The 12,137-nt window shown below is 50.7% G+C and overlaps 4 protein-coding genes across 4 annotated transcripts; 3 read left to right on the forward strand and 1 right to left on the reverse strand.

Annotated features, from left to right (window-relative positions):
• Positions 1–323: 323 nt before the first annotated feature.
• N7473_011581 (CGR1 family protein) lies at positions 324–938 on the forward strand (the record flags this gene model as incomplete). Its single annotated transcript, XM_057157520.1, has 3 exons — positions 324–399; positions 487–632; positions 798–938. 3 exons carry the CDS (start codon positions 324–326, stop codon positions 936–938), a joined length of 363 nt encoding a protein of 120 aa, XP_057003370.1.
• Positions 939–1,775: 837 nt separating this feature from the next.
• On the forward strand, positions 1,776–3,279 carry N7473_011582 (uncharacterized protein; the record flags this gene model as incomplete). The annotated part of the gene is made up of 2 exons (XM_057157521.1): positions 1,776–2,425; positions 2,511–3,279. The coding sequence occupies 2 exons, from the start codon at positions 1,776–1,778 to the stop codon at positions 3,277–3,279; spliced, it is 1,419 nt and encodes a 472-aa protein (XP_057003371.1).
• A 161-nt stretch (positions 3,280–3,440) lies between these two features.
• Positions 3,441–4,368, reverse strand: tma22 (putative RNA binding protein Tma22; the record flags this gene model as incomplete). Its single annotated transcript, XM_057157522.1, has 4 exons — positions 3,441–3,856; positions 3,965–4,052; positions 4,148–4,167; positions 4,305–4,368. 4 exons carry the CDS (start codon positions 4,366–4,368, stop codon positions 3,441–3,443), a joined length of 588 nt encoding a protein of 195 aa, XP_057003372.1.
• A 5,035-nt stretch (positions 4,369–9,403) lies between these two features.
• On the forward strand, positions 9,404–12,053 carry N7473_011584 (protein phosphatase regulator REG1). The gene is made up of 2 exons (XM_057157523.1): positions 9,404–10,581; positions 10,655–12,053. The coding sequence occupies exons 1-2, from the start codon at positions 9,953–9,955 to the stop codon at positions 11,664–11,666; spliced, it is 1,641 nt and encodes a 546-aa protein (XP_057003373.1). The 5' UTR covers positions 9,404–9,952; the 3' UTR covers positions 11,667–12,053.
• Positions 12,054–12,137: the final 84 nt, after the last annotated feature.

Here is a 12,137-nt window from a genome sequence, read left to right on the forward strand (position 1 = left end):
TTGACGGGACGAACAGGGCCAAACGCCGAGCTGGATGGAGTAAGAAGAAGAAAAGTGCGTAGGAAGAGTGGAGCGCAGGAGATGGAGAGAAGACTGGAGACTGGCTGCCCGAGCGCAGAAAATGTTAGCGCCCAGTGCCAAGCCAACTTATCGATCAGATAATCTCCCGGTGAAATTTTCGCCCGCAAGCCGGGGCCCAACGAGATTTGCGATCAGATTTGCTTTCTGGCTGTCTGCCTCTGATATCTCGACCGTCGCTTTGCTGTCATCGGGTTTCTCGGGTTCCGTCAAGTCATCACATCAGCTAGAATATCATCTGAACCATGTCGTCTACCACCGAACCCCCTGCGACTACCCCCGCGACCGCTCCGGCCACCAACACGGGCATGCGCAAGAATGGTCAGTCTACCAGGTCCTCCCCTCCGAGGGTTCCCCACTACTCTCGGTCTTTATCTCCCGACTGACCCGACTCTTTCCCGTTTCTAGGCAAGAACTGGCATGCCACCAAGAAGGCCTTCCGCCCTAGCGCCGGCTTGACGTCCTACACTAAGCGTCAGGAGGTCCGCAAGCAACATGAAGCGAACAAGGAGCGCGAACGTGAGATGAAGGAGGAGAAGGAAGCCGAGCGTCAGGTATGAGATTCATGGTTTTGTTTTCCTCCATGTCCGCTTCCAATTATACCCACTCCTGTGCTTGTTTTTTCTGTTGAAACATCCTCCGTCCGGCTTATCATCCCAATTGCTCACCGTCTCCCTCTTTTTTCCGATATGGTACCTAACAATTTCTTCTCCAACAAGGCCCACATCCAGCGCATCAAGGACAAGCGAGCTGCCAAGGAAGAAAAGGCCCGCTACGAGAAGATGGCAGAGAAGATGCACGCGAAACGCGTCGAGCGCCTGAAGCGTCGCGAAAAGCGCAACAAGCTGCTCAGCTCTTAAGGATACGAAGACAAGACCAGTGCACAGTGTCTGATTCCTCACTGTTGCCATTCATCATATCACCAACTTGCATATACATATACCACCCAGCCCGAGTACTGTTGGACTTAACTTGGAAGGAAAAATGACCTGACCATCGGGCGTGGGTGGTTGGGTCACCGGCGTTCTCTAGGAGTGGTTTCCGAGGGATTCAAACTAGTTTTACGATACTCAACCGAGACAATTGCATAGTACTTTATCTATCTATTATAGTTTCGCATGTCAACATGTAAGCTGATCTACATAGATCGTGGCCCCCAAACTGTATGTCCCCACGGGGTTTACAACCAACCAGCTGGGTATATTTCCTGATAGCGGGCCCCGCGAGCAAAAGGATGACTGATGTACTGTTCACTTAGCAGAGAAGTGAAAAAGGCATCGAGCATTCAAACTGCCATCATACTCACTTCGTGTTCAAGTGTTCCGTGTTAGTTCATCAAGGGATACACCTTGTTGGAAACATAGCAATGGCTTGAGCTTCGCTGGTTATAGAAACATCCAAGCATTTGGAAAGACATCTGGAAAGACATCTGGAAAGACATCTGGAAAGACATATGGGAAAATAATTGTATCCGATAGACATGAAGTTTTCATCTATACACATTAAACGAGCTCTATATTCTAGTCCACTACTTTATTGCATGTTGGGTCCCTTAGCCGCCGATCATCCTGACTTGGCGTCATGCGCCTTTCTCCGCTCACAGGCCTCCAACCTTCCCTCAACACAGCTTCTTCCTCTTCTCTTCCTCTTCAAACCTAGCCGAAACACACAATAATCAACCATGTTGACATGCTGACATGGACTTCCACCACCTCAAATCTCCACTCCCCTTATCAACCTCCCGAGCAACCTCGGCCACATTCCCGCTGACCCATGGGTCCTCCACTCCCCGATCCAATGACCAACCCGCCCCCGAGCCGTTTGCAGTCCGCAACGAGACCCTAACGGACCGGAGCTCATCTGGACCCTTTTCCCATCGAGATCATCATGGTCGCGCTTCACTCGATGAGTCTCCCGCGTACACGCACACGCACACGCATGCCCGCACCCGATCCTTCGCAAAGCAAGTGGAGCTTCCGAGCTTTGATGGGCTGAAACCACATCATCGACATAAGCATAGCAAGTCGCGGGAACTGCGATTACCCCGCCCCATGAGCCATCTTGCGTCTTCGGCGAGTGCGCGGGGTCTGTTGCCGACTTGGTCGGGTGGGCGGGATAAGGAGCGGGAGGGGAGTGATGATGGGTTGTTAAGGCCGATTACGAGAGAAACTACTAGGTCTCGTTGGGGGTCGGATTCTACGAGTGGTGGGTTGGGCTCGGGGAGTCGGAGGGGTAGTCTTTTGGATACACCTGAGCAACATGAGCGGTTAGGTCCGATTCGACGGCAGGAGATTCAGTCGATGGAGGATTTGGAGCTGGTTAAGAAGCGGAGGAAACAGGGTGAAGAGTATGCATGATAAGATCCCTTGACTATTCAGTAATATTGCGGCGATGGTGGAGATGAGTATAGGGCTGATGATGGAGGTTTTTAGGTATCTACGTTCTGCGCTTTCTTCTATAGGGACGCTTGCGACAGACTTGACTCGGCGACTGGATTACACTTATTACAATCTGCTCGAGAAGATCACGGCGCTCAACTCGACTATTGGGTTATTCCAGGAACTGTCTGATTCGGCATCGAATCTACTTAATGATTTTGAGCGCGAGACAGCCGGTCTGGACCAGGAAATTCGCAAGCAGATCAATGATCTCAAGGGATTTCAACCGCAGATTCAAAAAGCGGATGCCCTGGACGAGCGCATGAAGAAAGGCCGGCAACGGGTGGAGGAGCTGGGTAAGCGGCTCGAAGCCGTGAGACAGCAGATTGATAGTTGGGAGGAGAGAGAGACCGAGTGGCAGACTCGTATCAGCCGTCGGTTACGCATCTTCTGGGGGATCGTGTGCAGTGCGTTCTTGGTGTTGGTGCTCGCTCTGGTGGTGCAGAATTGGCCGACTATCAGTTCGCCCCAACAGAATAAGGCCCCAGGACCAGTACCAACGGAGCTAACGGAGCTTGCGAAGCTGGTGAATGAGTCTTCCGCTGGACCTGCGCATCTACCTGATACTTGGGAGTCACTGCTGGAAGTTCATGACCCGGCAAACGCATCGGGCTCGTCCTGGTACCCGTCGAGTCTGGCAGAGCGACGGCAAAGTCTCGAGGATGCGCAGGCTACACCAAGTGCTTCGGCCAGCGCAAGCTCTCGAGCTGAACAACACGATGCAACAGAACATGATCCGTTGAGACTTTTTGATGAGCTGTGACTTCCATCTATCTCTCCTCCTTTCATAATCCTCTACCTGCAGCTGCTACGACTTCCCTGCTTGATCCACATTGGGCGTTATCTTATTTCTATTGTACTTTTAATTTGGTCATATCATGATACCCTATCCGCTATAGATTCATTGTCGTCATTAGAGTCCCTTTACGCCTCAGCCTTCTTCTTCTTCTTGTCCTCAATCAACTCGATATTAGACTCGGGAACTTTACTCCCATAAATCTCCAGCAACCACTCCTTCACATCCTCACTCACATCACCCTGCACGGTAATTTCCTCCGTACCCGCAGGCGATCGAGTCACTGATGAACCGGTTGCAAACTTCTTGCCCAACTCCTTGGCCAACTTCTTGTTCTCGAGTCCGAAGATTTCCAGGCCGATGATGACTGTGACGTACTTGCGCTTGTTTCGCTCGACACGCTTGATCTGGATCTTGGAGGCGGCCTTGCGCTCGGCATCGCGGGCTTCGTTCTGGGCGGCTTTGGCTTCTTTCTTTGCGGCGTCTTTTGCGGCGCGTTCTTGGGCGGAGACGGAGAGGGTGGAGAGGTTGGCGTTCAATGCATCTAGTCAAACACAAGTGGTCAGATAAGATATCTCCAGAATGTGTCCGTGTAGAGCCTTTTTTGGGTGTTTGCAGCATCGGGGTGCAAGGGCCGATTATCCGTCCATACCATCAGCGTATAACTGAGACCAAAGGTCATCATGGTGATCCTTAAGCCACTCCTCGCACTTCTTCGCCGTTCCTCCAAACTCGCAATACTATTTCCATTGGTGTCAATTCAGCGCGTTCCAATGCAAGCTAGATCCATCCAAATTCTCTAGCTCGGGAAAGAGCTCAAAGCTCGCAGTCTTACCTCGGGAGGCAGAGTACACACTATCGGAATCAATCCCGTTAGCTCATTTGCTTCTTTCTTTTGCCAACACAGCTTTGCCGAGCCACAGCTCCGAGCTCAAGAGCCCACCACCATCCAGGCCTGCCACCAGGGGGGAGGTGCCAGGTTGCCCACTTACCTCCGCAATACACGATATGCCGGGCCTGCGGCTCGACCGGGCCTGAATCTGCCACCTCAGCCATGGTTTTCACTAGGGGCAATTGTTGAGTGAAAAAATGCGGCTTTGACTCGTCTAGACCTTTTGTCTCGGGCGCGGTCAAGTTACGCGGGGACGGAGGGGCAGTCAGACTAGTCCGTTTTGGTAAGGGAAGTGGTCATGTGACCTAGGACCCGCAAAGTCCCGGGGCCGAAAAAGACTCGGGAAGTACATACAGTAGTATAGATGGAGGGGATACACCAAAACCAGATGTACGTACAATGACATACATGACTATCTCGATAATTTCCGAGCTTTGTAGATCCCCGACGGATCTACAGTATCTATCCCCAGTAAATACGATAAGAGGCAAAAAGAAAATATTATGCTTGTACATCTCTGCACATACTGATTCCACCCTGCCCATTAAGTGGCGTTCAATGACTCCGAAACATGCTTTGTAGCAAGAAGAAAGAGGGGAACATCGTTATCGTCATTTGCCGGGGATAATAGCATTGTCTGTTTGCTTCTTCGCCATGCATCTCCGCGCGCAATGATAGACCGTTGAAGTGCATCGGGACCAAAGTACGAAAGTCCCTAGTGGATGACTGCCAATACCAACAGCAGGGAACAACGGCTGCAACATGATAGAGCGATAGTCGATAGAGCTGATAGGAGGGGTTTGGGGAACGCCAATTGGTGCCCGGTTGATGATAGGTCCGCACGGCCGTTGAACGGTTGGCGAGAGCTGTTGGCACGCTGGCGGCTGTGATAAGATAACTGGCAGCTAACTTGCCAAGAGATGATGAGATGAGGGATGACGACGATCCCCGTCAGGCCTGTCAGGGAATATAGCACTAACAGGTTTGAGGAGGTTTGAGGTTCTGCATTATTGTCAGTCTGTTCCCTTCGCTATCCACTTGCCCGATGTTTCCAATTGATATCAATGCCTCGGAAGTGGCAGGGCATGTTACCCGAGCTTGTCGCCAGAGCTGCCCAGGATGGAGTCGTGCGGAAATGTATAGATCTGAATGGTCCAATGGGGGATTTAAACGAAAATAAAACACCTCTCTGAGGGAGGCAGGCTGCTGGGATCCATCAGTCTGGTCTAATTCGGTCCTGGTTTGGCGTCAAATGGCTTGACCTACTCGTCATCCTGGAACCTTGGGCGTCACGTCTTTTCATCTGGGTCTTGACTCTTCGCGGGAAGACTGCAGGTGCTGCACACAAGGGCCACAAGGGACCCGCCCCCAAAGGCAACCCCGGTCAATGCTCCAAGTTGACCGGGGGGTCCCGCTGTGGGCCAGAACCAGATTCGGTGTGGCTTTGATAGCAATATGCTCATAAACGGGCGGCAGACTCGGGCTGTTTCAAAGGTACAGTACTGGCCCGAGAACTGGGACTGGGACTTGCTGCTGCAGCTGGGCAGTTGAGACTGGCGCCGGCCGTTACTGCAAGAGAATCCTAGGCGCTAATACTGTAGGTACAGTAAATAGTGCTGTGCTGGTAAAAAAGTCTGGGAAACTTATTTCGGTTTTCTTGACCATGTGTATTACTATGACCGTGCAAGGACCCTCTCAAGTATCTCTCTTCTCCAAGAAAGTGATGCGGTAACATGCAGCGATGCGACCATCTCACTGGCCCTGGATTGCGCCTCGAGGGTTTAAGTTAGAACCAATCATCGGTCCGTCGGGCCCCTCGGCCAGGACCAAGGGAATAAAAGGGCCATCCAGGCTTCAGGGCCCCAAGGGCCAAGCGGCCATGCAGACGCACAGACAAAAGACAATTGTGCGTGTACAACTTCTAGTCTTTTCTCTTGTATTGCCTCTCTCTCGTCCTGAGACTTGGTGAGAGGCCCTACCGCGGTTCTGCGGTCCGGTTCAATTCGGTTCATGAGGGGCAGGAGTATGTTCATGTCGTTTGCTGAGGTTGGTAGAAGGGTTAGCTTAGGAGCTATCATACCTATCCTTTTTTGCTGCAATGATCAGAGCTTTTGTTAATTTTTTAATTTTTTTAGAGTAGTGTTCCATGTATGTTAAATGATCTACGATTTGATGTGGTTGGCCATAAGGCTGTTACTGCTATCTCGTCCTCCTCCCCCCACTAACCAAAAATTCCCCATTCGCGTATCTCAACAGCAAACAATGGTAACACGGGGAGCTCCCGATGAACCAGATGGCCTAGATAAACCAGATACACATCCACATATCCACATATCCACATAAACAGACAATGCGTCCAGCCATGAATCCATCAGGGCTGGACGCCACCCAGTTTTGTCGCAGGACTAGCCGCAGGTCCTGGAGTCATCGACCTGGTTCCATGACTCCATCTTACCAGGGGCCTTCCCCCAGGGCCATAATCGCAACGCTATCGACCAAAATCTAGAATCGCTTATCTCTTCCAATAAGCCTCGGGGAGATTTGATTTCGATAAATAAATCCTGGTTAGCCGGTACGTTGCCACTACTGTGCCAGACCATGGTTACTACTATCTGACTCGTTTTTCTCTCCAAAGAAAACCTGGAGTATACCTCACAACGGAGTACTCTTCTCCCAAGGTCCGTGCTGCCTCGTTAGTGGGCGGTCTTCGGCTACATCGAGTCCATCGGCCCGTCGATCGTACACGCGCTTTGCTGGCCGGATTCGCTGGCCGGAGGATTATTAGGTTTGGAAATCTGCAGCCGCACGGTCCCACAACGCTGGTTTTAGTTTTTGGTGAAGGTGGGAGTGGTGGTTTTCTGATGCATTGTTGGTGGGTGTCTGTAGAGTGGGAAAGGAAGATTTAGATTTACAGTAGATGATTGCGATGAGGACGAGATGCTGCAAATGCTAACAGCCTAGGATTCGTGGTCTAGTTTCCTTCGTTATGTAGATAAATTGGGACTGTGATACGAGTCGGAGATGATACTGGGGGGAATCGTGATTGTCATTTTGGATCGTACAAGGGCAATGGCTACGGGTCAATTCGTAATTCATGGTTGATGCAGAGAGGGAGGACAGCATTATTCTAGAAGCAGAATGAGTGCCACCGGGGGCGAAAATCCGATATCCGGCTGTGTTGCAACGAGCAATGTAGTACGGGAAGCTATCATGACCGTCCGTGAGAATGGTTAGGGTATGGTAGCTTCGAGTCATAATTATGGGATAACTAATTGCATTGCTGAAAAAGGGAAGTGAATAAGTAATTGCGAGCTATTTATCTCCGTCCTATAATACATCGGCGTATATACTGCAGTAGTAGTATCCAAATGATGACGATTGTTATCGAGGAAAATCCACAGGAATGATGTGCTTCATCATGATCCCTCGGCACTACTATACTTGTCACTCTACTGTAGTTAGTTACTTGTGCTATCCATTTTTTTTCACTCTTTATTATCTCATGCTAAGAAAAAATAATAGTTTATGCATTATCCTATGGTCTTGTTACATTATGATCAACTCTGACTTGCAGCTGGGGCCAACTAAAACATGTCGCCCAGTCCCACGCACGCCCCGAGAGCCCACTAATGCGCCCCTTAGCCGCCTCTTGAGGCAACTAAGGGAGCTAATTCACTAGTGACTGTCTCGATCCAACGACCGAGGATAGTAGTAGAAGTAGTAATCGTAGAATAAGTTTTGCGAGAATAGTAACATACCGCAGTCGCAGTCATCACGTCTCAACTCATTATCCTCCACGTTAGCAGACTCTGAATACTTTAGTCGCACCTAATGTATGCGAAGAGATTTGCCAGTGGCTCGTGCTGTGAGACGTGGATCTCGCGTCCCACTCCACTCTTCCCTACAGTCATGTTGTGTCTCCCCCCGGTCTGGAGGGGACCAACCTGACAGGTGGAGAGCAGCTGTCTGGAGGTGGCAGGCTCACAACATGTCCTGTCCTACCCCAGCCCCGAACGGTGCTCAGACCCTGATTGTGGGTGCCCCCCCCCGTTCGAGGCCCCATGGATGAGGAGGGAGGATTTTCATGTTATGTTATCGTTATTGCTGTGGTTCGTAAATAGTGTTTTTTGCCCACAGAGGATACGGATGAATGGGAAGGGAGACGGTTACCTGGTACGATCGTGATTATATCATTATATACTTTTTGTTATCATAGCAATTGAATTGCGATTGATGATGGTGCTTCTATAGATGTAGGATGATGTATGAGGTACTTTTGCTCTGTTTTATCTTTATCAATTGAAATATACAGGTTTTGCTTTTTTCAATATATATACTATACTTACAGTACTACTATCACCAGTTGTATACAATTAGCACTCCGAAACCTTCATCCCGTTTGCCATCGACGGCCCGAGTAGTGTACCTAGAGGGGCCAAAGTACGGAGGACCTTTGGGAGGATCCATCCGTGATCGTCCGAAAGTCCGACCGTTTGCCCCCCGGAAGCGTTGCGACGAGCTCCACTTAGTAGTCTAGATCGACTGGTGTAGCTGTCGGAGAGTGGAGTCCACACGAGCCTACGAGTCTAAGAGTCTAGTGTCTACGAGGGGAGAGGAGAGGGGCTATCGTGCGGTCTAGCCTCTATATATACCGGTCGCTGACTCGCTAAGCGGGGGCAGCTAAGAGAGAGGTGAACCTAGGGAAAGAAAAAGATACATACTTTGGAGTTATTGTTGTCAAGAGAGAGGGGCGAGTCTATCCGTTATTATTCGTTGTAACTTGTAATCCGTCCATAGTTATATTATGGTACGCTCTCTGTTTAGTGTACTTTCGTTCGTTAGTGCACTGTTGTAACCTGTTAGTAGTCGTGAAAATGTCAATAATCTCCATCGATCGGGTCCAACATTCCGGACTACTGCGCCTGTGGTGGCGACAGGGAGCGTGTGTTCAGGCACTTTTTATTTTCGTCAGAGACCAGAGACGCCGAGGATAATGAGAGGAACGGAGGAAGTAGGGAAATAATAATAATAATAATAATAATAATAATAACTAAAACGTACATCGAGTTTAGCTTTTCTCGAGGCGGTTATCGGATTGCCCATTGGAATGGATTTCTGGCGCAACCAGTAAGTAGCAAGACACAAGTTCCTGCCGGCATTCCCAATCCGGCCCTTTTTCTTGGTGTCACCACTGGATTAGTATATTCCTAAGTTCTTATATATCCAGTCCCTCTTCCCACCCTGAGAAAAAGAGTCTGGACGTTTAGACTTTTCGTGGCTGTCCTTCTTCCCCCCCCCCTCTAACCTGTTCAATACTATCGTTACTATTAGTGAACTATCGGCAGTGGCTACCTATCTCCATTTGCCCTTCCCCCATTCCCATTCCCGTGGTTCATCCTTATCGAGACTCTTTCTCTCCCTTTTGCCTCCCCGCATCTTTTACTTTTTTTATCTTCAACTCGCTTCTTCCTCCCTTCCCCCTTCCCCCGGGGTTCAGACCCGCTCTCTCCGCCACCCTCCGCCTGGATTTTGCTCACCTTCCAACTCATTCCAACTTCCCTTCTTCTTCTGTTTTCCTTTTTGTTTGTTCCCTCGATTTTGTGTATTTTCTCGGCTATCATCCTCGATGTCTCGCCGCTAAGCATATTAATCTAATCTCCCTCCCCCGGCCATCCCCCAGTCTCGCCCTCGTGACACACCGGCCACAAAGAAAGAAACGAGCCTCGTTTCTCCAGTCGCGACGAGGAAATGACGGCGGTGCTGGCGACTCCCCGCGAACAGGCTTCGCAACAATTCGCCCGCGACCCTCTGCGGTCACCCACGGCCCAGCGATACTTCCTAGGGGACCACGGTATCTTGTCCAAATCACCCATGCAAGATGAATACTCGGCGCGGGAATGCCCCAGTCCCGTAGCCTCCTCGACCCTCTCCTCCATTCCGCTCTCACCGAGCTTCACTCAGCCCGCCCACGATCAGCTTCCGTATACCCCGACCACCCTCAGCGCGCTCTCTGTGGAGGATGACGACTTGATATTACCTTCCTACGATACAGAAAATGAAAAGTTATCAGCGTTGAAGGAGTCAGAGCAGGAGCCGGATACGGTCAGCGACGCGTCGGCCGAAGGCACTTCCCATACCCCGGCGTGGTCGTGCCACACCCCGGCCGCAGATGATAGCTCGGTGGAAGAGGAACCCTCCAGGCATGTGGACTATCTGTCTCATGAATGGCGGGAAGAGGATATCTGGTCTTCCTGGCGCTATGTCACTGCTCGAAAGGGTTCGTACAGCAATGGAGTTCGGTTAGAGAACGCGTCGTGGAGGACGTGGGCGAAGGCGAAGAACAACCTCGGAACCATTTCTCCAGAGACCTTGAATTGGTATGTTTGTTGTTGAGAGCCAACTCTTCTGCCTCGCAATTATGCGTGTCCAGGAATTAACTTTATCGTGTAGGTTGAAAGATTGCGATGTCACATGGCTCTACGGGCCTCTCAAGACGTCGAGCTCATGTGATGCTATCGCGTCCGATGCATCCCCACCACCGAGTCGCCTTGAAACTCCAAACTCCTACTTGGAACCCAAACCCATCCTGAAGAAGAAGACCATGTCCGAGACCATCCTTCAACGGTCGCTTTCCCAGCACACTCTATTGCAACATGCAGGTGCTATTCTCAAGGCCCAGGAGGCTGAGAATAATTGGGCACGACCTCCGTTTCCCCGATCCAACACCGATCTGGACCAAATACACCATCGAACCGGGAGCTCCACCTACTCCCTGGGCGGCACACTCACCACCTCCTCCTGGTCGGGGCTAACCTCTCCCAGTGAACGTCGTCACATTCACTTCAATAACGAGGTCGTCCAATGTATCGCTGTGGAGGTCAAGGAGATTGACGAGGATGAAAGCTGGCCCCCGGCCTTTGATGAGGAGTCATCCTCGGATGACAGTGTGGTCATGATGCGACAGATCCCCGGCCGAGCCTCCGTTAGTAACCGAAGCACACCTCGCGGCAGCTTCAGCAGTGACAGCAAGACCATTGCACCTCTTCCATCCACCACCCTCAAATACCGCGGCGACACCCCGGAACCCCGAGAGTCCATTCTCGACCACTGGTCTACTTCCCCCTCGACACCTACCTCTTCCAAATTATCCCCTACTCCGTCCGTGGAGACTCTCCGCCCTCCTCGACCATCGGCCAACTTCCTACTCGACGATGAGGATGAAGACCCATCGTTAGACTTTACCGGTCACTATACGCATCGAGATCAGCCGTGGTTCGTCCCCGAAGATGAAGACGAACTCGCTGATCGTCCTCTTCGACTCACTTCCTCGGGCATGTTTATGCCGTATGGGGAAAGCGAGGGGGAACCTGCCAGTAACGGTCTTTTAGGCCGAGTGGTGGACACGGTCAACACGGCGCGAGATATCGCCCATGTCATTTGGAACGTGGGCTGGCGCCGATGACCCTTCTCCGCTTCTCTGGGCGAATTGGGACCCTGGCAGGTTTCCCAGCCTATCGTCCGGAGAGGCACATATTAAACCAAAAGAAGGGACTTTCTTTCTTTTTGGTGATATACGAAAATCAGTTGCATAATTCTGTGGCGTCGGGCGCTGCGAATTTCTTGGAGTAATGATACGGACGTAATGAACTTCTTTATAGATTCCCCCAAGGGAGGGAGGAGGCAGGTTTGGATATGGACCTCCTCCCTTCTTTATTGATCCTTCATGTATGAATGAGATATGCAAATATTTAATTCCACCGGCTTGAAGCCGAGCTCAAAAAAAAATACAAACGAGTTCTATGAGCGTTGTCTTTCTATGTCATTTCAATCAATAATAGTATTAATGCACTCAATCAAGTAAATCAAATCAAACTCGCATGTCTCGGTAGTTCATTGTTCATACAGTAGTTCGTAGCGTTAGAGTCGAGCTCTA

Source organism: Penicillium subrubescens, assembly GCF_028828155.1.
Source record: "Penicillium subrubescens strain IBT 31985 chromosome Unknown utg000010l_segment0_segment0, whole genome shotgun sequence".
In the NCBI taxonomy this organism is placed as follows: Eukaryota; Fungi; Ascomycota; class Eurotiomycetes; order Eurotiales; family Aspergillaceae; genus Penicillium; species Penicillium subrubescens.

Excerpts from the sequence above, each read along its gene's own strand:
- N7473_011584 (XM_057157523.1), top strand. The coding sequence starts at position 9,953 with ATGACGGCGGTGCTGGCGACTCCCCGCGAACAGGCTTCGCAACAATTC. Across the intron at positions 10,582-10,654 it reads TCTCCAGAGACCTTGAATTG|GTTGAAAGATTGCGATGTCA; the intron begins GTATGTTTGTTG and ends TTTATCGTGTAG.